This window comes from Tympanuchus pallidicinctus, unplaced genomic scaffold (assembly GCF_026119805.1).
Source record: "Tympanuchus pallidicinctus isolate F22 unplaced genomic scaffold, pur_lepc_1.0 scaffold21, whole genome shotgun sequence".
Lineage (NCBI taxonomy): Eukaryota > Metazoa > Chordata > Aves > Galliformes > Phasianidae > Tympanuchus > Tympanuchus pallidicinctus.
The window spans coordinates 3,288,370-3,315,176 of record NW_026294733.1 but is presented as its reverse complement, the minus strand read 5'-3'; the positions used below and the strand labels follow the sequence as shown (position 1 = coordinate 3,315,176).

Genomic DNA, 26,807 nt, shown 5'->3' with positions numbered 1-26,807 from the left:
ATGGGAGAACAAAGACGTGAAGAAGGCTCCCTCTGCCCTGCCGGGGGTCGTCGCTGCTTTAAAGCACGCTTCCATGTTTTTACTGTAATTGCACTTCGGGTCTGTGGAAATACCGAGATCCTGCATTTCCATTATTTTTGAGTAAATCTCTTATTAGTAAGTGTTAGAGCTACAACTAGCGGGGTTTTGCATCTAATTCACTTTGCAAATGTCAAAATGGAGCATAAATCGCTTAGCAAATTGCCGTATTAGCATTTAAAAAGGCTCTGAAATGCTTTAATTTGTTTAGGGCTGTGATGTCTTAAAAACAGCCTCCCCCTGACCCTCCCTCCCTAGGACAGCATCCAGTGGCCTCCAGCAGCCTCCAGTGGCCTCCAATGGCCTCCAGCAGCCTCTGGGAACCAAAGTAAGCTCCAAGCCCCTGCTGCTTACTCCCAAAGCAGTACTTGCACGTGCCAGGCAGAGGCCACAGTGCTCTGAATCTCTGATCTGCTGCCGTGATGACCCCGTAACCCACCTCCAGTTGGTAGAACACGGAGATGCCGGGCCGTGGCACGCAGTCCTGCCCCGGGCTGTGGGACGAGGAGCACGTTGGCTCTCTGGCAGCCTTTCTGTAGCCACCAGCACGCCAGGTGGAATTCAACTCGAGCATTCCCCGTCCCCAGAGCACCTACTCAATTGGAACGTGAACCAAGCGCGTTTTGTTTGTCGCTGGTTTCTGTGCCAGAGGCAGCATTTGTCTGGCACGTTCCCTGTCCCCAGAGGGGAAATTGCTGTGCCAGGGAGGGAGAGGAAAACAAAATGTACAGTAGTAACTCGCCAAAAAATGTTTCTTTACACTGAGCTTCATGGCTGTTGATAGCCCGAACGGGAGAACACTTAGGCCCCCGTTTTAATTTAAGCACGTGGGAAGTCTCGTGTTGTGGGAACGATCACGTGCACCATTTCCCTTCCACATGTCAGAACGAGCGGGGTCTGGCCTAATTGCCGTGATGGTTTGGGCAGGAAGCAAGTCACACACTGGCTGAATGCTTGGGAGGTGTTGGTATTGTGAAGAGCTGCCGTGGGGACAGGAGCCTTCTCGTACCCTGGGCTGTTGTGTGCCTGCCTTAAAGCAAGCGTGTTTTTCCCTGGTCCCTGCTGGCTGGAACGCTGCAGAGTGACTTTGTCCAAGGACAAAAGATCCCCACGAGCCCTGTGTGTGCTGTTGTCTGCCTTCGCCTCAACCGCTGCCTTAATTCTTCAAGAAATTATTAAAGAGAAATTACGGGTCCAAACCTAAGTGCTGCTTTAGTAGGACATGCGAGGAAATCTAACGGCTGGGAATCAGAACAGCCAAAAAATGCTGCAAGGTGCATGTTTTAGAGCTCTCGGAGCCCATCAGAGAGCGAGGCTCTCGGTTTGTGCGTGAGATGGCTGTGCAGGATTCTGCCTGAAGGAGGGAGTGGGTTTTGAAGGAGATCTGTCAGTCTGCTGTGAGTGTGAAGATGCATTTTTCAGCTCCTGAGAGTGCTGTTGAGTTGTTTTCCACGCTGCGCTCTGTTCTGCAGGCATCGTATATTTTGAGCGTAGTGAAAGCGTTGGATTGAATCTAAGTAAATAAGTGTTTTCCAAAGTAAGTAGCCACTTTGTTTCAAAAGAGCCAGTCTCAGCTTCTGGTTTGCCCTGAATGAGGAATATTTCGGGAAGAAATTTTCTGCTGGAATAGCAGTTACGACTGTAGGAAACCTGTTTCCCATGCATGACTGACTCAGTGATGCAGTGGAGGAATGATGTGAGCAGAAGGGGGATGTATGCATGTAAAAGATCCTTCGTAATACCGCCGAGCAAGTAACATTATCCTCCATGGAGCTTTCCACCTGCGGCTTGGGGTGAGCAGCGTGAGGCTCTTTTGCTCTTGGTTAGGTCCCCTGTGGCACTGCAGACATCTTTGTGTCAGAAGACAGCGAGACATGCTATTTGCCTGGAAATAAAGTGCATTAAGGAGGATGTTCTCTTTATCCTGCCTTATTCCCGACTCTATCCAGTGTAAAATGAGCACGGTTTGGCAATCTTTATTCTCCGTCCTTTCTCACGCATTCTGTAGCTCTAGAATATGTTGTTTGGTGAAGGTGGTAAGGCATTCCCTTAATATACCCAAGGAGTCAGAGTTCAGACTGCTATAGAAACCTTAACTGGGGTTCCTGACTTGTGTTACTTGTTCTGTTTATTGTTGCTGATGCCTTTCCAGGAAAGCTGAGGTTTATCTGCTTTGCTCTGCATTCCTCCTGGGGAGGTGGGACTCTGTGGACGTCTCTCCGCAGAGATGTTGGATAAATGTAGGGTGTTTGCATACACCTTCGGCTGTGACGTGACTTTATCCTTTTTTTCCTACTGTAGAGATGACTGAAGAGGAACAGTTTGCACTGGCCCTGAAAATGAGTGAGCAAGAAGCCAGACAAGTGAACTGTCAGGAAGAGGAGGAAGAGGAACTCTTGAGGAAGGCCATTGCTGAGAGCCTAAATGTAAGTGTGCTTCTGTGAAGAGGCTTACTGCGGTTCTTCAGCAGCATCTCTTTCTGTGTTTGCTTTGCCACGCTGCACAAAAGAAGACTTTACTGGATGCCTTGCAGTTTCCAGCAGGAGCTGGAAGCAGAGCAGTCACAGTGTAGATGTTCTGTGCCATTCCTAGTGAGTGGCACATGAAGTCTCCTGTTTTGGGGTAGCTGATTTGACCTGGGGATGCAGCGCACAGGTTTCTGCAGTCTGTTCTTGCTGTGCCCTGCTGATGGAACGCACCTCTCAGAGAATCAACCTCTTGTCTTTCAGAGCTGTCAGCCCTTGGATTCCTCCAGTGCAACCCCGCAGTTGTCTGTGGAAGTGCTGGACGCACAAGGCCAAAGCCACCCCGCTGAGCAAGAGGGCTGTGGGATCCTGGGAGGCCTGGCGCCTTGCCCTGACACCCCTCGCTCCAAGGGCAGCTCCCACTCACAGAGCAGCAGAGCTGATGGGAGTGGACAGATGGATGTTGCCCGGAGCCCCCTGGTAGTGTTGAGGAGGTTAAGCCAGGAAATCGTTGAAAGCTCACTGGTATCCAGCATAATCGTGTCTCCGGGGAAGAGCCAGCCTCTGACAAGGTCAAGTGAAAAGTCTTCCTCGCCACCTAAGAATGATTCTAATAACATGTTACCCAGCACCCTGAGAGAGGACCTCATCTCTCTGAGTCCCACCTTTGGCAGGGTTCCTTCAGGTTCCTGGCGGCTCACACCTCGCAGACTGTTCACAGGCTCCTCCGGCCCTTCCAAAGCAGCAGACCACGAACCACAAGAGCAGCCCCTGCCCAGCTCTGGCCATTCTGCGGGAGAAGCCAGTGCTGGGAGCTCAGCCCAGCTCTTGAAGAGCTGTACCACAGAGCAGGGTGGCAGCCCCAGGATGAGTGGTTCTGGGGCAGGTACTAAGCACACTCAAAAATCCAGGCGTGCTGCCACGGTCTGTGTTACCACAGAGCAAGCAGAGCAAAACGAGGTGTCCGACTCTTCTGAGCTTTGCATGCTGAACGTGGCAGAGGAGAAGCACAAGGAGGAGGTGAGAGACACGGTGCACTATTACTGGGGAATCCCATTCTGCCCCAAAGGAGTGGACCCCAACCAGTACACCAGTGTCATCTTGTGTCAGCTGGAGGTTTACCAGAAAAGCTTGAAGCAGGCTCAGAGGCGGCTATTGCATAAGAAGGAGTTCGGTAACCCAATTGTGCCCAGTTCGTCCTTAAGTCAAAATGAGCTCGAGAAAGGAGAGCAGATAAGCAGAGAGAATGGGGTTGCTGATGGCACAGAAGATGGAGATCCAGGCACTCAGAAGGAGTGCGAGAGCATCACCTGGCTCCTCCCTTCAAAGAAGAGGGAGGCAGAAAGTCCAGGGCACAATGTGGAAGAGGAGAAGAACTCTACTTGTGATGATGAGCCAACCACGAGCTACTGCCAGGTAAGAGCTCTGCTGAGCAGCCCTGGAGCAGCCATGTCTTCCCTCCATTTTAGGGTTCAGTCTCTTCTGCAAAGCCGGCACTGCTGATAAGTGCTCCTTCTACATTTAGAGGCTTCCTCCCTAACCATGCAGCTTACTGTGAGAGAGAGAGAGAGGAGAAGGCTGCAGGCTGATTGGCAGCACGCATTGGTCGGGCCATCATGCAGCCTGGCAGCTGTCCATCGCTGCACCACTGAGATAAAGACTTCCAGCTGACACTTCCCTCTCCAAGGGGTGTAGCCTGGCAGGGCATCAGGAGAGTGAGCTCAGAGACAGCATGTGCCACCGGCAGCTCCAGTAAGCCAGTTAGGGACCTGCGGCCGTATGGAGAGCTTTTTGTGCCTTTGTGGCTTTTGTCCTTGCAGTGCAGCCTTCCCTTTTCCATCCACGTGTCCATTTGCGTCCGCGTGCCTTCACCCTGCAGGTGCTCTTTCCCCTCGTGGTCCTGCAGCTGGCTGCAGCTGGGGGATGCTGGCTGTGCCGTGCTGCACGTGTGTGCTGCCTGCCCAGGGTGCTGTGTCACAGCAGCACTGCTCGCTGTCCTTGTCACCGTGGCCGGGCACCTTCTCCCCACGCCTGCTTGTTGGGGCTGCTAGACGCTAGGTGTCAGCCTCTGTCTCCGTCAGGGCTCTCGTTGGAGCGGAAGGCAGCTTTCTGTCACTGCTAAGTTTAAACAGATTGCAAGTCAGATGAAGTATTTATTACTGCTGTATTTTAGGTTTGTGTCAGCCTTTTCCAACCCTCATTTTTCATAATGACTTCACTCCCGGATCATTGTATAACTTTATCTTCTCTACGACTGAAGCCTCGACTCTGTTGTTCCTGTTTTCAAGTGTATTTGATCATTTACCCTGGTGTTAGAAAGATACTTAACTTGTTTTGTGATATTTATATTCTGTCTTGTAATATTGAACACTTAAGAAAAACGTCATGTCTGCATTTTCTGGTTGCAGAAAAAGTGCAGAGCAGTCTGTGCTGAAAAGTGACTTTCCATGACAGTGTTTTGGCTGAGGCTTAGCAGATACGGATTGAAGCAAGCCTTAGAGGTGACCTGCAGAGGAAAGAAGCCGACTTGTGCCCTCCTCTGTTACTTTTGGATAGATAAAAAGCCCTTAAGATGAACTGCTTGTTTTCATCCATGTCTTTTCCTTTTTCTCTGGAAGGTCAGGGTGCCTGCAGCTCTGTGCACATGTGCACCAAAGCCCTCAGGAAGCAGCAGCAGCTGATGGGGGGCACGAATTCTGAATCGCTAGTGTAAACTGTGGGGTATATATATATATTTATTTTTTTGTTATGATCTATTTAGTGCTAATGCCTAATTAATTCTTGGGGAGAAAATAGGTTTTAGTGGTGCTGAGTGGGAACTCGTAATGTACTCATCCTGACCACAAGAGCTCTCTCAGAGAGCTCTCAGTGTATGCAGATTTGGTCTTCCTGGTATTTGTAAGGTGAAAAACCAAGAGGAGGAATGAGCTTTGAAATAGCAGCCCGAGCCCCAAATTTCCCAGCTTTTTATTTACTTGGGAGAAAATAATTTCTAAATACCCTTTCATCTGCCTTATCAGTCCGAGCCTGCGAGGCTGCTCCCTTCTCCCTTCTCCTCTCTGCACAGTCACATGCTGAGGCCAGTGCAGGTGATTTACTTGCAAGATCGATATGTTTGATGTTTGCTTGTGCCTCGCCTCCATTTTTTTCCCTCTATCAAATCCAATTCCACCGGCAGTGACAAAGCAGGGACACGGGGCAGCACTGACCCCTGCTGCAAGAGATGCTGGGGACCCTCCAGTGCCACCGGGGTTTGCTTTGCTGGGGGGACAGTGGGAGGTTTTGGGGTGTGCGGGAGCAGGAGACATCGTGGGGGCTCCCAGCTGCCCTTGGAAAGCCTCGTGCCAGTGGAATGAGGGTGCAGAAGAGCTGCAGTGAGCGCCTGCCGCCGAGCCAGCTCTGCACAGCAGAGTCATTGCTGGAAGGTCCCATCTCCGGGAAGCAGCCCTACCAGTCCCAGTGCCAAGCACACGTTCCTTCATAGCTTTTCAAATAAGGTCAGGGGCCTCTTGGTCTTTTGACAGATTCAGAGGAAAATGACCCAGTTCTGTAGAGTTAGAATCTGGCGGCCTGAATTCGTGCCATACCTTAAAACATACGAACCACGCAAAGCAGCCGCGTGACGCAGTGTTGTGATCAAGGCAGAGGCATTTTTAAGATATCTGCAGTTCAGCAGATAAATAAATAAAAATAAAGGAGGAGCTGTTGGTGTTTTATGTTAATGATGAGTTAGGCTGTGAAGAAATAAGAACAATGTAGATAAAACAGAGGGAAATCTGGCAAGAAGCTCTGTTTTGGGACTGGAGCTGATGGAAGTTGAAATCTATGGCAGTAATCAGGCTCTGAGAGGAAGGGGGAGAAAAATCCTTTGGATTTCTTTGAGAAATGGCATGAGAAATCACAGGCCTGACAGCATGGGCTGCTAATAAAGCGTTGTAATTCCATCTGATTAGAGAATGGCAAGTGTAATATGTACACAGAAGGAGAATAAAGGGATGTGGGTAATGACTGGCGTGCTAGCCTGACCTCAGCAGTGCACAAGGCTTTTGAACAAATTTTGAAGGAAAGAATAAGTGGAGTCATAGAGGTAAATGAAAAATGGGATGAAATGCACGTGGCTTTACAGGCTGTAGATTGTGCAGGTTAATCTGTTCCCTCTCTTTGATAGGACAGCTGATTTCCAAGCCAAGAAAAATGCAGCAGATCTTATCTGCACGAATTTCAGAAAAGTACTTCTGGTGGTCAAACATCAGCTGTATGTGTTGATCAGGTCACCCAAACTCAGGCAAATAGATTTTAAGCTGCAGCAGGTGAGGGCTGCTGGAGGACACAAAGCCCTGGGTTGTGTAGCTCAGCACAAATGGAGGTGTAGAAGGGCTGTGATTGCTGCCAACTTCAGACACGGGGAGCAGCAGGGGCTGGGAGGAGATGGACAGGGTTGGCCTGGGAATGGATGGACACAGGCTGTCCAGAGCACGTCTGCCACGTGTTATTGCAGAGTGAAGGGAGGAATGGAGTCAAAAGCTGACTAGTTCAGGATAGATACTTACTATTTCTGGAAGAAAACCCATGCCACAGACAGAGCTTGGTGACCCAGCAGAGCCTGTCCAGCCCCGTTAGCTGTGTGCATTGCTTTGTATAATATCAGAATTTTCCTTTTCAGGCCTCCCAGGTGCCGTCCACAGAGGCTGTGCGTGGAGATGGGGAGCCCATGCAAACTGCACAGAGGTGAGGAAGGGTAATTTGGCACATAGGGTCTGTGGGCTCGCTCTGTAGATGTGGGTCCATCCTTTCTCCTGGAGCAACTTGAAGCATGGGCTCGCTGAAGCCAGCCTGGCAGCAGCAGGCCTTGCTGAAAGGGCTGCTACAGCTGCTGCTCTTACATCCCTGCAACTACACGGCTCTGGAGCTCTGTGTGAGAGAGGAGAGGCACAGCTGGGGAGAAGAGATCACTTACTGTTTTTACTGTATAAAACGTGCAAGTGCATCCTTGTACAAGCGAGATCTTACTGTACAAGTAAGAAGACTTGATCCTTACCCTCTGCAGCTGATTTGACATGGTACAGTAAAGCTGGAGAGACGGGTAGATGAGCTAAAGGTGAGTTAGAGCAGTGCAGTCACGTGGGCTGTCTGAAGGCACATATGCAGCACAGTGAATGGTTTACTGGATTCTGTGTGTATTTTTATATTCTTGCTGTACTGCTGAAGAGGAAAGCAGGGAGGAGGAAGCCAGACGGCACTGCCTATCAGCCAAAGATAGAGTGCAGTGCTCCAGAAAAGCCACTTCAGCAGATGACAGGTGTGGGACAAGTCAACATGATTTTCCTTACATTTAAGTCTAGCCTTTTTTTTTTTCCCCTTCCTTCTTGTGGGATGCAGCACGGCAGCGAAGGCTGTGAGAGAGGAAGGTTGAGTGGGAGAGGATACAAGGAGTAATTTGCAGGAGAGAGTAGATGGTCTTATGGTTCTTTTATTTGCTGGGTTTCATAATTTCAGAACGGTCATCTTCCCTTAGATCTGGCAGTATTGGCCCAAATAGTTGGTATCAATCTGCAGAGTAGGAAACCCTCTGCTTCCTGTAGGCCATTGCTGTGTGCAGAGCATGGTAGATTGGGGCTTTAATAAATGATTATAGGCTTTGTTACTGGGGGATAGTTGGTGTAGCAAGAAATGCGGTTTGACTTCAAATTGATCAGCCCATTTCATAAATGTCATAGCAAGTTGTGTTGTGTGAGTCCTTTTGAAGTGAGCCCTGATGTTAGACACAGAGTAAAACACGCTCAGCCTGGATTCATAACAAATGCTCTGAGATGCTTTATTTAGAGAGAAAAGCCACTTGTGATTTCCTATCAGAATTTTGTTATTTATCATAAATCAGCGGTGGCTGTTCTCTCCTCTCTGAGGCCTGTGGTTGAGCTTAATAAATCTTCTGTTTGTCAGGATGGGGATTCATGTTTTTAAAGTGTGCTCTTGCATACTTGATCAGACTAATCAGGAAGCCATACAAAATGCTGAGAGTGTCAGCATGGGTGCCAGACTCGCTCAGCAATGCCTGCCTGCTCCAGAAAGACATTGTGTTGTGCTGGTGGGGAAAAGACAGTGGAGAAGGTTAAAGGGAGAGGGACAGCATGCTGCAGGGAACTGCTGTGCTGGGGCAGCTTTGCTGCAGGGAAGCCCAGTGTTGTGCTGCGTCTCTGTGCCTTTCCCCCTAAGAATTCCCTTCCTCAGGGGGTCAGACAGCCCAGTGATACCTGCACAGAGCTAAGAGCAGAAAGAGTCAGGAGGGTCCTGCAGCTGTGAGCAGGTATTCTCACTGTTGATCCTTTATGTCTTCTTATCAAGGACCTCTCTAAGCCAAAAAAGTTCTCCTAGTGGTTTGGTTAAGCAGCATTTCATACCAGTATTCTTCTCTGTTATTTTGATCGTTTCTGGCTATCAAATAATGACCACCTGCAAATGACAGAGCTGTGTGAGCTGTGCAAGGCAGGCAGGTGTGTGCTGTCACTCTGATGGATGGGAGATTTATATTACATTCCTGTTTTGAACAGCATCTGCACGTTGACCCCGCTTGGCAGTAAGAGGAGCCCAGACATTGCCAGAGAAAACTCTGCAGAAGAAGAGATCTCTGTTTGCCCAGGTGAGAGGCACTTGGGAATGTTCTGAGTTTTGAACTGAAAATTTTACACTTATAAAATTCAGGGAAAAAGGGAGAACTTTCAAGTTGTTCGAATCAAACAAAATTTCCTTTCCAGCAGTGTTTATCCGGGCTGGAATTACCCAGGTAAGATCCCCTGGTTTTGGACCCTTTTCCACTAAGGCAGCATCCCAGTTCTGTGCACAGGGGTGGCTACGTGCTGGCTGCTGGATAGGCACAAGAGATTGCCAAGTGCCAGGTGTGCTCTCTGCAATGCTATCAATAAATTGTCACGTTTTTCACTGTCAATATATGTAAAGCATGACAGTTGAAATAATTTCTGTCGTGAATTAATTAAACCTGTGTGGGGCCAAATCTTTTTTTCCCTCCTTGAGCTCTCCTATCATGTTTGAGTTTTTCCAGTTCAGAGCTTTAGGGGAAGGAGCTCACGAAGAGCCTGCTCCTTCTGATGAGCAGCTGTGTGGAGGTCATAGCAGCCGTGCTTGGAGGCATGTTTTGTTGCTAAGGAAAACATGGAGGTCTGAAGACCGCAGGATGGGAGCCCTGTTTGCCTTGCTTCTCAGATAGAGCCGTGTACTGTTCTTGCATTGTCTCTATCCCAGCAAGCATCCCACGTGCTTTCCCTGTGCCTGGTCTCACTCCCCATGAAGCTGCAAAGCTGCAGTGGCTTTGTCCTCACACCGTTATGCTGTGACTCTTAACCCCTCATCCAACTGTGTTGTTGCACGTTGTCTGATAACATTTGTGAGAAGTCTAAAGAATATTTTGAAGCTGTGCAATGCCTAAGTTGCAACAACAAATGAGAAGAAGGTTTGGGGGCCGCAAACCTGTGCTGACATGGAGCTGTCTTTCTGCAGAGACCCAGCCGAGTCCATCGGAAAGCATTGAGCCGGAGAGGGAAGAGCTTCCCTCGGTCAGCAAAGATGCACCCATGCAGGTAAAGAGCCTGGAGCTGGGGAAGCGTTCTGTTTCCAGTGGTGCTTTCTTCAGCTGGGCTGTGCTAGCACTTCCCCCTGGTAGCCGGGTGCATGGATTTGGGTGGCATCCTTGTAAACACTTCCCACTTCCTCTGCTGCTTCATAGTTCCGATCCCTTTGGCTAGAGGCTGTGCTCAGCTGCATCTGGAGCCTTTCAGCCTTGTAGCTGGAGAGTTGTTATAAATTCCAGTTTGTTCTTGTATGCTGCACCAACTGCTGTGTTGAAGGACGTTGTCACTGGGAACAGCAGCACTGTTGCTTGTCTAGGGTCAGAAGAGTAGTGCTGAGGGGGTCAAGATTGCAGAGGGATCCCAGGAGCCGTGAGAGGGGTCCCAGTAAATCTCAGCCACCCATATTATGGCACATTTTGCCCTGTTACAGTCCTCTGTGTGACACTGTCGTCTGAAGACTCTCTCCAAGAGGTTGGGATAAAGACAACAAAGAGGTGTTGAGGGCTGCTGGTGGTTTACAGTCCAGTGAGAATGAGCTGAGCCCCAGAATCCTGATTTATATGCAGTGATAGCTCCCAGCAGCAGTAAGCCAGCGGCAGGGCCATTCTCTTACCTCCCAATCCAGATGTGCGCTGTTGTGTGGCTGCTTTCCCTGTGTTGTCACACCTGTGCAGCAATTGCCTTGCAGCTGTCACTGTAGCGACATCTGACTTCAGTTCCTGCTTTTGATAAAACTCCGTTTGTCTATTAATTTAGAGAGTGATATCAAAGGGGTTGCCAAGTACTCCTCTGGCAGGGTACATGAATACAGAATCATACAGCTCTTGACAAGAGGATTCATTTGTGGAAAGCTCACTCTGGAAACCTGCAGCTTGTACAGTGCATCTGCAGCTCCCGTGTCTCATTGTCACAGGCCTCTTAATAAACCAGGTTCTGCTCTCGTGTGCCTTTCATTCTGCAGGTATCTCAGAGCACTGCTCAGTCAATTAGAGACTGCAGCAGTCCTGTGCACAGATCCTCAGCCCCCAGGGCACAGTCGTGACCCATTTGGCTGCGGCAGGGCATTAACCTGTCCCTGCTGCTCTGCAGAGCGTGCCCCTGGGTCTCACACCTTCACCTGGACAGCTGCTGGGCACGAGGCGAGCAGCACGGCGCTTCCCAGGGATTGTCACGACGTGGCCGTTGGCAGCAGGTACCAGCCCTGGGCCTGCAGCCTTGCAGGGAAGCAGCCATCGCATGGATCAGCAGTTAGCGTGAAGCAAGCATTGGACCGTGGGGACGGAGCTCTTCGTCACAGCTGCTGAGCCAGGGCACAGGAGCCTTGTTCCTGAGCTGAGCCTCCAGCATTGCTCTTGGCTGGTTGCTGGCTGCTGGCTGCAAGCGCTGTGTCCTATGGGCAATTTTCTCTGCTAAAGAGGAGAGGCTCTGCAGTCCAGGTTTTCCAGGCTGTCACCGCAAGGTTTTGTACACGCGGATTTGGGGCTCTGGTGTCCTGTGTTACAGAACGTTGCATTTCCATTTAAAATTAGTGATTTACCACCGAATGTAGGTGGGCAGGGTGTGTGGAATCAGTGATCTCCTCAGACTGATTTAAAAATGGCAGCTAGCAGGAGCAGCGTCTGCTGCTTTTCCCATCACTTTTTTTGCTGCGTTGTCAGACCAGAATAACGCAGGTTTGATCTGATCATTCATAGCTGACACATCCTGCTTTTTATGACTCCTCTTTGTAACGCGCCGCGCTGAGGACTTCACAGGATGTAGTGACACTGAGAAGTGAGAGCAGGGTACAAACGCTAATGCTGCGAGTGATGCGCTGCAACAGCTTGCGTTTGGCTGGAGGGATTCTGATGGCAACTCCTCCGTAGAAATCTGGTGCTGAGTCTCCCTGGAAATGAGTGCGTGGTTTTCGGGGTCAGTCCCATAGCCTGTCAGACAGCGTTGGGGAGAAATGAGTTTTCTGACTTGATTCTCAGTGTGAGACCCTTGCACCGCTCCTCTGAGTCAACAAAGCTCCGTCCTTCCCTTTGGGACATAAAAATGAGGATGGATGCTCAGCATCAGACCCTCCTTTGCCAAAGCAGCGTTATGTGTGACAACGTGCTCCAGCAGTCTTGGCTGGCCCTGGTTGCTGCTTCCCTGAAATTACACCGCTGAAGGGATGCGGGCAGCAGTTTTACTGCATAGTGGCTGCATGTCTCTGCTTAGCCCCAAGAACAACGAGCTCTCCTTTATTATTTCCCTTCAGGTTTCTTCTACATGGTTAATACTGAAATATTTATTTTAATGGGGGGAAAAATGTCTCTTTCTTAAATAGGAAGAGATTTTGTAGCAAGCCTGATGAGGCAGAGATCTAATTGTGAGTGATATGGCAGCAGTCTGCTGTGTCTTGGAAACATGCACAGCGTAGGGAGCAGTCTGTGTCTCTGTGGGTGTGTAGCAGAGCACCTTTGCAGCTGTGTAACCAATGCAAAAAGACAGTGCTGGTAAGTGAGAGTGGCACCCAGCGAACAAACACGAGTGGTGACATTTTGCCCTGGCAGAATGCCATTGTTAGCATTGTTAGTTGTGTGACATGGGCTGCCCCTCTCTGTGCTCTGTTTCCCCTCTGATTGCTCCAGCAGTGTCCTCTGGAGGAGGTGGAGGAACACCCCAGGATCTGAGACCCTGCAGCTTCCTTTCATCCCAGAGGAGTGTTCCCAGACAGCGCAGCCCCTGTAGTGTGGATCATGTCCAGGAACTGATGAGCGCAAGTCAGGTGTTGAACTCCCGCTTTGCCCCATGAATTTCCCATCAGTTTCGCTCCTGAGCTTTACTGATTAATGGAAGCCGTGCCATTTTTCAGCAGTAGTGTAGGTGCTGTTTGCCTTAAGTGGTGTGCACGGCTGTGCAGGGAGGTGTCACCGTGATTCAGCAGGACACACTGCCTTTGAAAGAAGAATTAGGTATTAGCAGCAGTTTACTCAGGCAGTGGTCTTATTTCTGACCTGTATATGAAGAAGAGAAAATAAAACTTTCCAAGAAAAAATGAGTTTATGGAAAGGTGAGCAGCTCCAGCTCTGCAGTTACCAAAAAAAAGAAAAAGAAACACAGCTGTCTCTTTTCCCTCTGTCTTTTTCCCTTCTGTAGGCTGGTGGAGATGGCAGTGCTCTCTCTGAGGGCAGCGACACGGCTGCTGACCACGTTCCGTGCCCACTGTGTGACCAAGGCTTCCCTGCTGCGGAGATCGAGCTGCACGCCATGTACTGCAATGGCATCGTGGGAGAGGATGCTGCCACGGACAGCCCAGGTCTGCCATGTGCTGTGTCTGTGCCTCTGCTCTCTGTGCTGGTCCCCCTTCCCTGCTGCTTGCAGCGAGGTGCTGAGTCCTGTTCCTCTCAGGGTATTTGTGTGTGATGTGGCAACTTAGGTTTGTCTGCCCTGCCTTGGTTTGTCTCCAGGCTGGTCAGGAGAACGCTGTTGGAGACTCTGGAGGTTTCTAGAGCCTTCCTCACAGAGATCTCTCTGATGTCTTTCATAAGTGGCCTCTTTGTTAGTCCTTTGGAAGATCTATAAGCCGATTATTGCACAAGTATGTAGCCCTGGCTACTTCACACAGTACTACCAAGACACATCTATTTCGTACTGTGAGAGGAGCTGCACAGAATTTGCCAGTGGTAGAAAATGGCACCTCCAGAGCCATTTGGGTGAGCATCCTTCAGGGCTCTCAAGAAATGAGAATGTTCTGTAATGCTCCAAGTGCAGCCTCTGCTGTGCAATGAGTCTGACATTTGCGTGTGCAAAAATGGCTTGTTCAGCAGGAAGGCATTGCAGGGAAGTTTTCCTCTTGTTCCTCCAAAATTGCAAAATGATAGCTATTGATTTGGGAGCTCAGTTTTTTCTCCTTCATGTGAAGAGTGAGGCAGAGAAGTGTGGTCAGAATGCCCATATTAAATCCTCTTTGCAACCTTCTCTGTGTCAGGTTTCCATAGCCAACCTTTGTAGAGCTTAACTGAACAAATACACCAGTTGGTTATCAATGTATTCAATAAGTTATGTTTTAGCTGCTGCTTGAAATGTAAAGTCTGTTAGCACAATGTCAGGTAATATCAAAGTGGTAGCTTGTAATAAGATTAACTTTTCAGGTTGTGAATATGTAATTTTCAGTTACATGCTGGGTTATTAAATACAGCCTAAATCTGTGATGTTTGAGCAATTTGAGCAAATCAGAGCTGATACAAGAACTGTAACATGTACATTCCTCTAGCAGGAAGAGGTTTCACCCTGTAATCTTAATGCAGAATTGATGTAGCTTTAAAATATGTGGTCCCTGTTACACAGAATCACTAGGGATGTGACAAGGGTCCTTTTAAGATAACACGAGCCAGAGTAGCAGCTGATGCTGTGCATGCTGAATCCTGGTGGGGAGTTCTCTCCACAGGCACAAACCAGCTCCTAAAGCAAAGGGGCAAATTGTGAATTGTCACAGTTTGTCTCCCATCCTGATAAAGGTCTTATCTGCACTACAAAACGGAGCAGAGTTCTCAGTATGCCTTTCAGCAGAAGCATCTTTGGCCCCATGGTAAGCTGGTCCCAAGTGTGCCTGGATTGTGAGCGTATCCATTGATCCTGGGAATCCTGGCTGTGATCAGGAGAAGGCTTAGAACTTCTTCCTGTGCAAGAGAATGTGTTCATTCCTTTGGTGTTGGCTTTCGGCAGGGCAGAGTTCAAGGCTGGCCTTTCCACTCTGCCTCCAGACTGGTCTCCCTGGGGATGATTGTAAGGGTGGCTATTTTGGAATTGCTCTGCTGCTATTCTGCCTTGTTCAGAACAGTTCCCCCTGAAAGAAAACTAGCCTCAAATAATGGAGATCGGGGCCTACAATAATGGCTCTAAGCTGAGCAATGGTTCTGGGACAAAATCACAGGAATTTGGGTTTTCCATTGCCAGTTATTCTAATATGTTCACTGTACAGACCAAATTTACTAGCCATAATGCTTGTGTTGTTCGGGCCAAGGCTCTTCATGTGGTTCCCTGTGCTCTGAGCTGTGCACTTGAGCCTGGAGGAGAAAACAACACGGAGGAGAGGTACGATGATGCCTTTGGCTTGTAGGGCACCTCACTGCAGGTCCCAGGGACAGACATCTCACAGAAAGGTTCCATTTGATGGACTGATTTGGGATGAACTCACTGGGGTTTAGCTCAGCAGAGGTGAGACAGTAGCTTGATGCATCTGTGCAGGGACAAAAGGACTGTGCTTCCAGAGCTGTCATGTTGGCACCTTTCGCTAAGATAACATTCAGTGGTAAAGGTAATGCATGGGGGGAGGGGGGGGGAAGAAAATCTTTCAGTGTTTTGTATAAGGAGGCCAGCACAGGCTGCTGGTATTTAAGGAGAGGCTTTCCAGTGAGGTAGCTGGGCAAGAGGGGCTGCGGTTCCTTCCCTTACAGATGTCCGTGGTTGTCCTGGCTGGGTGTCCAGACCACCACACACCTGGGCAGTACGAAAATCTCATCATGAGTTTCCATTTTCTTGTGGTCAAAAAAGGAAGGGCCTGCTGTTGCTTTAGCTGTGGCATTGGGCCGAGGAAGGCTCACATCCCAGGTTTCCAGCTCAGTGACTGCTGCTAATTCCAAGTGAATGAGTGAAGCGGCAGAAGCGTTGTTCCAGCTCCTTCCTCCTTCCTGCAGCCAGCTGAAGGGCTTACATGTGTGAGAGGATCTCCACGGAGCTGCCGAGCCATTGCCTGCTGCTGCCCTGCATGAAGCTGACGGTTTCCCTCTGGATGTGAGCCTTGGATGGTACTGAGCACATCAAACACACTGTTCCCATCGTCCTCCGCTGATGCACTGCCATCTTCCCAGTTCCCACGCGAGCCTGGGAAAATGAGAATTTGGTATATTCCTTCTTCCCCAAGCCCCAGTACGACCTGGTGCAGCTGTCAATCTTCAGAGCTACAGCAGCAGCAGTGCCGGTGCAGTTAAAAACCTCATGACATTAATAAAGTGGCACTGATACAAAGAGCAGTGGAGTGGATGCAGAGAAAAGCTTCACCACTTCTTAAAGACAAGATGCCCGCAATCCTGCCACTGCTGGGTCCCGCACGTAAAGCAGTGTGGCTGGTAGGGAGAGCAGGGGAAGGAGGCTGGTGTGTGCTGGCAGGGCTGTCCTCACCAGCGCTCCCAAGGATGCAGACAGTGGGGGCCAGCCCTGCTGTGCCTCCAGAGCCGCTGGCACCGCTGTCCCCATTCTCTGCCCCACGCTTCTGTCAGCATCGCAGCTGGAGGTCCTCCCCAGGCATCTGCAAGCTGGTCCCAGAGATCTCTAATGGGCCCGTTATGCCAGATGTGTTCACTGCTTTTGAAAGAAAATAGAACTGATTAACACCTGAGCTAGTGCACGAGGCTCCCGAAACGGTGCTAAAGGAATATTAACAAGTGCACGCTGCTTCAGAGAGCAGCTTTCAGCACGCTGTCAAATGCATGTCGGTGGGGCTGTGGGCATGCTGGGTGGCTGGGGGCGAGCTGTGGCCATCAGTCCTCCTCATCAGGCTGCCACTTCGAATCTGGGCCAGGCCAAGTCAATGAGACGTCCGCCTGTGAGAAATGAGCTGCTGGAATCAGCCGTCGCCCATGAGACAATGCCTGCAGCCCAGGAATGATCTGGAAAGGGAATTTTGCTAAAACTCTGAAGGATTTCCTTTGTGCTGCACAAAATTTTGTGCCTTCCCATCTTTATCACAGCTGAAGAGCCAACAATCACAGCTTTGCCTTGCCTGTAGCTTGGACTCTGCCCTCTGCAGGTGATTTTCCTGGGTGGTGCAGCAGCTCCGTGCATTGCTCCTGTGTCCCACAACAGCTGCTGTGGAGCTGGAGTCTCAGATGTCCCTGGTGGAGCAAGCTAAGCTGTCTGATGTGCTCCCTAAGGATCTTTGCTGGTGGTGTGTCAACAGAGATATGCTGAGAGGAAGTCAGCTGAAAGAGACAACATTTAGACATGCTCCCTGCAAATGCCCAGAGAGCAGGTTTGCAAGGGCTGCTCGGGCGTGTGAAAGGAGCAGAAACTGTCAGACCTGCTGTCAGCGTGCTGGTGGGGCTGGGGTCTCTCTGGCCACCTACAGATCCTTGTGGGTCCCTTCCAACTTGGGGCGTTCTGTGATTCTCTGGTTCTTCCCTGCAGCCATTGGAGAGCAGCGCCGGGCAGCTCTTCATGGAGAGCTGCGTGCAGGCAGTCTAAAGATCCCCTCTGTTTTGCATGGGAAAGGAGGACTGATGGCCTGCAGGGCTGAATGTTGTGAACTTCCCTTCCCAGCAAGACTTCCTCCTCCTACCCAACCTGCAGGCTGGTGCCCCTGCGCTCTCCCTACGGCAGGAAGGGGTTTGCTTTGGCAGTGAGCAGTGCAGCCATGCTGGAGCAGTGGTGCATCTCCTCTCCCAGGCTGTTGTGCTGCTGTGTGTCAACTTTAAAATGACCGTGAGCTGTGTGCTGTTGGTTCAGCAGTTTCTGTCAGAGGACAGGTTGGACTGTGACACGGCGTGCTGTCTTCCAAGGCCTGGAAGATGACTTCTTACATATCCCTGTGAAAACTGTCCAGCTGCCCCTTGGCTGGAAGGAAGACCTGCCCATCCCAGTCCAGTAGTTGTCGCGCTTTGCATCGCTCAACTGCAGTGCTGAGTGAAAGAGATTGAAAGGTGATGTGTTTGGACATCCTGCAGGGTGGCTGGGGATGGATGGCAGTAACCATTTCTGTTTTGCTTCCAGTGCTCACGCGGAGTCGGAGAGAGTCACAGAGTAAAGCTGCAGGTGGTGAAAGCAGCCAGACGCCCTCAGGTTCTGACAAGTAAGTAGGTATGCTGCTCCTCCAACATTGTTTCTGTGCCCCAGTTCTGCCTTGTGCCTGCAGAAATGTCTTTGTCCCCGTGTAAATGCTGGCCTTGTAGTGTTATCTCCCTAAGAAGCTGCCTTTGCTCCCTAAGAAGCTGCCTTTGCTTCTCGTCGCAGTGCTATATATGTTTATATCAAAACAAAAGAAATTTGCTGTTCTCAGATTGCTTATTTTGGCAATGATTTCCTTCCAGCCACTGCACGGTGGGTCAGGGTGCGTGGTCTCTGACTGTTGTGGGGGGGCTGCAGTTAAAATGCTGCCAACTCAGCTGGTTTCTTATGGGGGATTGGAGCTCAGTAACCCTGAGAAAAGAGGAGGCTGGGACGGGGAGGCTGTCAACATGGCACCTGTAGTGATATTCTTAATTAAATTAGACTTTCAGAATAGCAGTGGCTTTGTTTAATCTCTTCCCATGCAGCCCCTCCTCCTGCCACCCACACAAAGCATCATAAGAGAGGATCTGACAGTAAAATCCCTGCTATGGAAGCAATTTTGCTGTTACAAACAGTGGATGGCAACATCACTAATGGAATTAGGCTAATTATAGAGAGGACAGCTTCTGTTTAGACACATTATCTGGGTAATCAGCACTGACTGGAAAGAAAATATGGGGAAAGTACTGCAGAGTTTTGCTCGATGGGGGCTCTCCATATGCATTTTGGAGCCTGGAGTGAGTTTTACTGGGAGAGAGCTGCTTATCAAACTGAACACGATGCTGCTGGGGCTGCTCCTTGCTGCTCCTGGTCCATTCCTGAGCAGCACCGTGGGTGGATGCTCTCCTGAAGAACCAGTGCCCTTTTCTGCATGGCATGGTCCCCTCTTGAGAGCTGGTGTGGAAGTGCTTGTAGCTGTGTAAATCCAAGCCTGACCTCCATGTCCTTTCACCCAGGCTGATTTTCTCCCTAGGCACACTCGGTTTTCCCGAGCCTGGGCATCTTCTGCACAAATGAGGGGGTTTGAGGAGCACGATGCAAGAGAGAGGGCACCTTTGCCAACCTGCAGCAGGAGTGTGTGCTATGGCATGTTGGAAAATGGAGACAGTGCAGAGAAGGATTTGATTTACTAGTCAGACAAGTTCATCCAGCCCTGGTAACACGTCTCTCTGATTTAACACACTCGGTTTGCTTTTCAGGCAGAATTTACCTCCCTTTTGCAAAGCCCTCGCACTTCATTTCTGTGGATTTTGACAGGGTGCTTTATGTCTGGGGAGAAATCAGCAGTGTTGGAGATAGTTAGATGAGCAGATTTGATTACCGTCCCGCTGCTGCAGCAGCAGGATGCAGAGGAGCAGGCAGGGAAAACCGATAATCGCTCAGTCTTTGTGATTGGTGCCGGCCTGACCCCACCGAGCCAGCCCCGATCTGGTGACACATCTTTCAGTGGCGCGGTCCAGAGGAGGAAAGTCACTGCTGGTGGCTGGGAGCCCAGCGCAGGGTGAATCCTAATGCGGTGCTCTGTCCTTTCCTGCCTGGCAGGTGTGAGAAGTGCTACCTCTGTAAGTCACTGGTGCCACTGCTGCAATATCAGAGGCACGTGGACAGCTGCCTCCAGGCTGCTAGGCAAGCTCAGGGAACCAGGAGGCTGCGAAGCACCAAGGTGAGGGGCAACCCTGCAGACTGTCTCCTTTGCTTTGCGCTGGGTTTGGGGCCGGGTTGCCAGCAGGAGCCGTGTCCCTGGTCCCAGGGGTGAGCTAATCCAGCGGAGCTGCCAGCAAGCTCTCCAGCAGGCAGCCAGCCAGCCCCGCTGCCAGCAGCCACGGTCCTGCAGCCTTCCTCAGCTGAATAGAGACACCGTGGAGGGCAGTGTCAGAGTGACAGGCGTATCTGTCCGTGATCCCCTTCCATGGGGAAGGCTTTGGAGACAAAGTGGGAAGAGCCACTCGGTGTCTGGAGCATCTCAGGAGAGCTGCAGGGAGGCGTGCTGGGGGTGGAGCAGGAGCCCTGCAGGCAGCAGCTGGCATGCGGTCCCTCACCAGGTGTTGGTCCCCACTGTGCTCGGCTCCTGCTCGTGGCAGCCCCTAGGGAGGGTCCTTGCAGCCTTCCCACTGGTTCCTGCCGGCAAATCCCTCACACAGCAGCTTTGCCTGCACTCAGAAATGTGATTCTCAGCATGAAGATGCAACATGATGTCTTAGTTTCGTATAATCCCTTAAATCCATCACAGACCTCAGCCCTTTGGGGATTCAGATGCAAATGATGAGATTTCTGGTTGATGATTTTGGCTGGGATACTGTGTGGCTCAGAGAACTGTTGTGGCATGGCTGCCCCTGCATGTGACCGGCTCTGGGAGCTGTTTGACTCCATCCCTGTGCTCCGTGGCCACCTGGAGCGTGGGGCTGCTGCCTGTGGCCACTGGGGATGGTGCCAGTTCCAGAGGCCCTTGGAGACGGCTTGGCAAGGCTCTGGGTCCCCTGTGACTCTGCCTTGTGCTGAGGTGGGAGTTCAGTGGGAAACAGATCACACTATGGGAGAGCTTCCTGGTGGCAGCACCGGGCTTGCAGGTTCCTGCCACAGCCCATTCTGGTGTGCTCAGCAGCTCCAGCCCAGCAGCGAGGATGTCTGCCCTCTGGGGCAGGGAGCAGTCAGGAGAGGGGACTTTGCTGGGCCAGCAGGGCTGAAGTGCCCTTAGGAGCGCTTAGGAGTGCCCTTCTGTGCGCTGCTCATCTGGCTGTGGCTCTGCTCTTTTACAGGGCTCTGCTTTGTTAACCAACGCCTGCCTTATGGCAGGAGTCTCCTGACTCCCCGTGGTCTGTGCTGCACGGGCACTCAGAGTGGATGGGCCCCTCACAGCAGTGCTGTGACAGTGTTCTCTTCTCCCTTGACAGGTTGTGGCAAGGCACAAGAGGGGACTCCTCAGCGTGCTGGAGCTCTCGGAGAGCAAGTCTGCAGGTGGGAATCTGCTTGCTGTGCGTGCCAGCTGGCTCAGGGCTGCACAACATCCCTTCTCCTCTCTCTCTCTTTGTGGGTGGGTGGCTCTGAGGTCTGGGATGCTCCTGAAGCATCCTTTGGGGGCTGAGGCTCTGTTCCACATCCCCGCAGGACGCGTGGCAGTACCCAGAGTGCTCATGGGGCTCCCCAGAGCGCCTGCCTTTGGGAAGGTCGTGGAGATTCACGATGCTTGAGCTCCCTTCCAACCCTGGCCATTCTGTGATTCTCTGAAGGTAGCAATGCTGCCCCAAGGCTGATCGATGCTCCCATTGCAGGTGCCGACACGGGGACCCACATCCCTGGAATAGACGACCAGCGGAACCCCAGCGCGCTGCCACACGGCGCTGAGGATGAGGAGAAGGCCGAGCACAGCGCGTGCTCCCTGCTGCCCCCCGCTCCTGACGTCTCCCCCCCGGGCAGCCCGCCGCCCGCCCCCCCCGCCCGTGCCGGCCGCCGCAGGAAGCGCAAGTTCTGAGCTCGGCCCTCCTCCCCTCTTTTCTACGTTTTGTACGACCGGCGCAGGAGCGCCGGGGAGGAGGGACTGCGTGTTTTATAGGTGCCGGTGCCGCCGCGCTCTCTGGTCAAGAAATGGAAATATATTTATGTATGTTTTTATGAAACTGCGGCGAGAGACGGAGGAGCGGTGCCGTTTTTCTCCGAGGAACGGGGAGGGACGGGAGGGGGTCGGGGGAACCGCCGGCTGCCGGCCCGCAGCTCGCCCCGCGCGCCCCGCGTCCCCGCCGTCTCCGTTCCGCTCGCGGGGCGCCGGGCCCGCATTGGCCGGGGGCGGTGCGGGCCGCCCAATGGCGTGCGGGGGGGGCCGCGAGCGCTGCATCTGTTGCCGAGGCAACGGCCAGCGGCGTTAGCAACCGCCCTCCCCCCATCCCACTCCATCGACGCCGCCGGACCCCCGCCATGCCCGGCCCCCGAGACCGCGGTGCCCCCGCCCGCAGTTCCAACGCCTTTCCGTGGCGGGGTGTGGGCCCCGAGCGGAGAGGCCGGCTGCCCCCCATGCCCGTCCTGAATCGGTGAGGGGCCGTGGGGTGGGCGGCGGGGAGCCAGCGGGGTCCCTCCTTTGTGCCCCTCCCCCCCCCCTTCCGCCACGGTCTGAACGCCCCCTCCCCGGGGACGGACCACCCTCCGGCCTCTTGCAGGTGCGTGGGCACGGTGATGTGGGAGCTGCACCCTTCGGCGCTCGGCCCCAACGACGGCCCCTTCGCCATCGTGGGGCACAGCTGTGCCCTCTACCCCCGGCTGCCGGGTCGGGACAGCGACCGCGGGACACCGCAAAGCCTCAGTGCTGTGGACGCGTGCAGCTGGGATGCGGAGGGGAGGTGGGGAGGCACAAGCCGGGGTGGGGACCCCCAGCCCCGGTGCGGGGTCTCAGCCGGGGCTCAGCGCTGCCGTTGCTCCCTCTGTGCAGGCCCCCGGGGAGCATCCAGCTGGGAGTTCAGGACAGGGGCCCCTCCTGCACGCCGGTAAGCTCGGTCCGTGCCTCGTGTGCACGGTGAGGTGTCCGCAGCCCTAACCAGCCGCCCCCAGGTGCAGCGGGCGCTGCTGGCTCTCACCCCGACGCTGGAGAAGCTGCAGGAGGTGAAGGGCCGCGTGCTGGAGGCCCTGGAGCAGGGGCTGAGCCAGCGGAGCGGGGCACGTTCTACCATGCGGATGCTGCCCACCTTCATCTGCTCCACACCCGATGGCACCGGTGAGACGGCTCTGTCGGATGCGGTGCCGGGGACGGGTGTGGGATCCTCGTGCTGCTCACGGGGCCAGGAGCTGCCCTGTGAGGCTGGGAGCCCTTCCCTCGGGCCCTGCGGTGGTTCCTGCTGGGAACCGCTGCCCCACCACGTGCGGGTGTCACGGGGATGGCGCAGGGAGCGGCTGTGGTGCTGGGAGCCGCGGTCTGCCTGATCCTGCCTATCTGTGCTCCTCTGTAGAGAACGGCGACGTGCTGGTGGCAGAGCTGTGCCAGAGCCATGTCCGCACCCTCTGGGTTACTCTCACGGGCGACGGAAACCAGAGCCCTCAGCTGATGTACCACGTCTTTGAGATGCCGGAGGACATCCCGCGGGGCTCCGGGGAGGCGGTACAGGAGGCAGGCACTGCCCTGGGGGCTCTTGGGTAGGAGAGCAGCTGCCCACTCGTGCCGTGCCTTCACAGCTCTTTGACTTCATCGCACAATGCGTGAAGAGTTTCCTGGAGGAAATTGGCAACCCCCAGCACCGCCTGCCCCTGGGCTTCATCTTCCCGTTCAGCTGCAGGCAGATGGGACTGGACAAGGTGAGCCTGGCCCTGTGCTGAGACCACCTCTGCTCCCTGCTGTGCCGGAGGACGGCACCTCATCCACCTCATCCACGTGCTCTCTGCAGGCAGAACTCATCTCCTGGTCCAAGGGCTTCCAATGCACCGACGTGGAGGGGAAGGATGTGGTGCAGTTGCTGCAGGCGGCCATCAGCAAGCAGGAGGTGGGCGCTGGGTGGGGGTCCCGGCTGGGTGGGCTGCCCCACACAGAGGAGCTGATGGTGCCACACTCCTGGACAGCTCTGCCACGTGGATGTTGTGGCCCTGCTGAACGACACGGTGGGCACCATGATGACGTGCAGCACACGGGAGAAACCTTGTGAGATCGCCTTGGTTGTGGGTGAGCAGCGGGGCTGTGGGCTGTGATGGGGCTGGGGGCCGTGGTGATGCTCAGCCCTCCTCGATCCTGCAGATTCGGGCACCAACTGCTGCTTCATGGCCGAGTCACACCTCTTGGAGATGGCAGAGGTGACCAGCGGGCGGATGTGTGTCAACAGTGAGTGGGGCTGCCTGGGGGACGACGGCGCACTGGACGATATGCTGACCCCCTATGATCACCGTGTGGACCGGGAGTCCTCCAACCCTGGGGAGAGGAGGTGTGCCGCTAGAAAAGGGTCCCAGGGCTCCCCATGGGCACATTGTGCCCTGCTACTGTGCTCCTCCCAAAGGGCTGAGAGCTGTGCCGAGGGAGGGGGGTGACTCCATGCCGCTCACAGGTTTGAGAAGCTGGTGGGCAGCCTGTATCTGGGGGAGATTGTGCGGCACGCCATGCTCATGCTGGCCTCCGAGCAAGCACTCTTCACCGGGAGAAACACCTCCATCCTGGCCACCAAAGCTGTGCTGACAACCCAGCAGGTCCTGGAGATCATGGAGTGAGTGCCCAGAGCCACAGGTGGGTGCCTGCTCCCTAAGCAATCAGCTCCACCAGCCAGCACACTTCTGTCCTTTGCAGCAACGAGGATGGCATGGCCAAGGCTCAGAGCATACTGGAGGCTCTAGGGCTGCAGCCCAGCGAGCGGGACTGCTGTCGGGTGCAGCAGCTGTGCCGGGCGGCGGTGAGCCGTGCTGCTGCGCTCAGTGCCACGGGGCTGGCGGCCGTGCTCAGCCACATGTGCCGCAGCCGGCAGCTGGAGCGGCTGGTGGTCAACGTCGGGGTGGATGGCGGGCTGTACCACACCAGCACCAGGTGAGGGGACATCGGGCTCCTGGCCACAAGGTGCCTCATGCCTGGCCTCACCGGCCTCTTCCTGCCTGTAGGTTTGGAGAGATCCTGCGCAGCGTGGTGGGGCTGCTGGCCCCCGAGTGCGCGGCCAACATCATGCCCTCGGCCGATGTCAGCGGGCTGGGGGGGGCCATGGTGACGGCGGTGGCTCTGCGCACGGTGGCACAGCGGAACAAGGTGGAGCGGCTGCTGGCCCCGCTGCGACTGAGCCGTGCTGACCTGCAGCGCGTGCAGGCACTGATGAGACAGGAGATGGAGCGCGGGTTGGACCGGGAGAGAAACGCTGAGTCCTCCCTCCGCATGCTGCCCACCTATGTGTGCCACACACCTGACGGCACCGGTGAGGGATGGGGTACAGTAGGGAAAGACCCTGCTGGGGATTCTGTGGTCCTACTTCCCCTATATGCTCCTCACAGAGAGAGGAAAATTCCTGGCGCTGGACCTGGGAGGGACCAATTTCCGTGTGCTGGTGGTGCACGTGGCAGAGGACAAGATCGACATCACCAATGAAATCTACGTCATCCCCACAGCTGTCATGCAGGGCACCGGCGAGGCGGTGGGGCAGCACGCAGGGACAGGGCGAGGGATGGGAGCTACCTCTGTGCCACCAGACATGGGGTGGGAGAGATCCCCCACCCTGTATCCCCCCACTCTGACTGCAGTCTCTCCCCACAGCTCTTCAACCACATCATGGATTGCATCATGGACTTCCAGATGAAGCAGGAGCTGATGGGTCAGGTCCTGCCACTTGGCTTCACCTTCTCCTTCCCCTGCCAGCAGCTGGGCCTGGACAAGGTGAGGGGGCAGCTCCAGCCTCGGGGCGTGGGGAGGGTGCTGGGCTGGGATGCTGCCCACAGGGGCTGCCCTGCTCATCTCCCTACAGGCTGTGCTGCTGAACTGGACCAAAGGCTTCAGTGCCTCTGGCTGCGTAGGGCAGGATGTGGTTCAGATGCTGCGGGAAGCTGCACAGCGCAAACAGGTGGGAAAGAGCTGGGGGATCTGTCCCCTGAGCCCGGTGGTGCCACCATGGTGGTGGGATGGTGTCCCTGCTGGTGACACCAGACAGAGCCGTCAGTGCTGCTGAGCCACATGTCCCCATCTCCTGTTTGCAGCACACGGCGCTGAAGGTGGTGGCTGTGGTGAATGACACTGTGGGGACTATGATGGCCTGTGGCTACCATGACCCCAAATGTGAAATTGGCCTCATTGTCGGTGAGGAACACCTCTGCCCCCCCTGGGGTTCCCCACAGCTCACCCCATACCGTGTGGCCGTGGGTACCTGGCTGGGTCCAGTGAGAGACACTGGTGCTGGATTGCAGGGACAGGGACCAACGCCTGCTACATGGAAGAGAGGGCGAAGGTGGGCACCATGGATGGGGATGAGGGTCGCATGTGCATCAACATGGAGTGGGGCGCTTTCGGGGACAACGGCTGCCTGGATGACTTCTTCACCAGCTTCGACCATCTGGTGGATGAGAAAAGCATCAATGCGGGCAAGCAGAAGTGGGTGATGGCTGTGGGGTGGGCAGGGTGCTACGGGGTGCTGGGGGCACCGAGGCAGCAGGGCTGTGCCCGGGGCAGGTTTGAGAAGCTCATCAGCGGCATGTACCTGGGTGAGATCGTACGGCAGATCCTGCTGGCACTGGTGGAGGAGCGGGTCCTGTTCTGCGGCAAGTCGTCCCACAAGCTGCAGAACAGGGACATCTTCCAGACCAAGTTCCTTTCCACCATTGAGACGTAAGTGCCGCAATCCCACGTGTTCCCGTAGCCCAGGTCTCCAGGCAGCACCCCAAGAGGGGACGCCACCTGGGGATGGTGACAGCACCGCTCACAGCAGCCCTGGGTGGGGGCAGCCCCGGGTTGGCCCTAGTGCAGGTGCAGGGCATCCTGAGCAACCTGGAGCTGGATGCCAGCTATGAGGACAGTGTGCTGGTGCGAGAGGTGTGCCAGACCGTGTCTCTGCGCGCCGCGCACCTCTGTGCCGCGGGGATGGCCGCCGTGGTGGAGAAGATGCGGGAAAGCCGCGGCCTGGAGCAGTTCACCGTCACCGTGGGGGTGGATGGCACTTTGTACAAGATGCACCCACAGTGAGCGCGCTCACCGGGTACCCGTGCCCTATGGGGGGTGTGGAGCCGTCCCCGTGGCACTCAGCTGCTGTCATTCCCCACAGCTTCTCCCGGAACCTCCAGCAGATGCTGCAGGAACTCGCGCCCCGCTGCAACGTCACCTTCCTGCAGTCAGAGGATGGCTCGGGGAAAGGGGCCGCGCTGGTGGCGGCGGTGGCATGTCGTGGGGCCGAGCCCTCCTCCCCACAATAAAATGCTTAGCTCTGCACCTGTGAGTTCCCAGGATGGGTGTTACGGGACTGGG

General features: G+C 54.0%; 2 protein-coding genes across 7 annotated transcripts in view; both read left to right on the top strand.

The window, feature by feature from the left end:
• UIMC1 (ubiquitin interaction motif containing 1) overlaps positions 1 to 21,534 on the top strand; it is a 33,194-nt gene extending 11,660 nt beyond the window's left edge. For 2 of the 6 annotated variants that reach the window (XM_052685142.1, XM_052685141.1), the window contains exons 4-13: positions 2,380 to 2,504; positions 2,808 to 3,959; positions 7,207 to 7,271; positions 9,092 to 9,180; positions 10,056 to 10,135; positions 13,253 to 13,412; positions 17,864 to 17,942; positions 19,463 to 19,583; positions 20,812 to 20,875; positions 21,190 to 21,534. In XM_052685142.1, the coding sequence (XP_052541102.1) occupies positions 2,380 to 2,504; positions 2,808 to 3,959; positions 7,207 to 7,271; positions 9,092 to 9,180; positions 10,056 to 10,135; positions 13,253 to 13,412; positions 17,864 to 17,942; positions 19,463 to 19,583; positions 20,812 to 20,875; positions 21,190 to 21,389 (2,135 nt within the window). In that variant the 3' untranslated portion in view covers positions 21,390 to 21,534. Of the gene's footprint in view, positions 1 to 2,379; positions 2,505 to 2,807; positions 3,960 to 7,206; positions 7,272 to 9,091; positions 9,181 to 10,055; positions 10,136 to 13,252; positions 13,413 to 15,792; positions 15,904 to 17,863; positions 17,951 to 18,893; positions 19,077 to 19,462; positions 19,584 to 20,811; positions 20,876 to 21,189 lie in introns of those variants that run through there. The other 4 variants (XM_052685145.1, XM_052685143.1, XR_008207318.1 and 1 more) reach the window with 4 other exon arrangements.
• Positions 21,535 to 21,718: 184 nt separating this feature from the next.
• HK3 (hexokinase 3) lies at positions 21,719 to 26,771 on the top strand. The gene is made up of 20 exons (XM_052685132.1): positions 21,719 to 21,942; positions 22,069 to 22,248; positions 22,338 to 22,392; positions 22,457 to 22,619; positions 22,852 to 23,000; positions 23,075 to 23,194; positions 23,284 to 23,379; positions 23,456 to 23,555; positions 23,628 to 23,811; positions 23,932 to 24,087; positions 24,168 to 24,401; positions 24,473 to 24,777; positions 24,854 to 24,993; positions 25,113 to 25,232; positions 25,321 to 25,416; positions 25,550 to 25,649; positions 25,757 to 25,940; positions 26,019 to 26,174; positions 26,291 to 26,524; positions 26,608 to 26,771. Exons 1-20 carry the CDS (start codon positions 21,830 to 21,832, stop codon positions 26,753 to 26,755), a joined length of 3,033 nt encoding a protein of 1,010 aa, XP_052541092.1. The 5' UTR covers positions 21,719 to 21,829; the 3' UTR covers positions 26,756 to 26,771.
• The last annotated feature ends 36 nt before the right edge of the window (positions 26,772 to 26,807 follow it).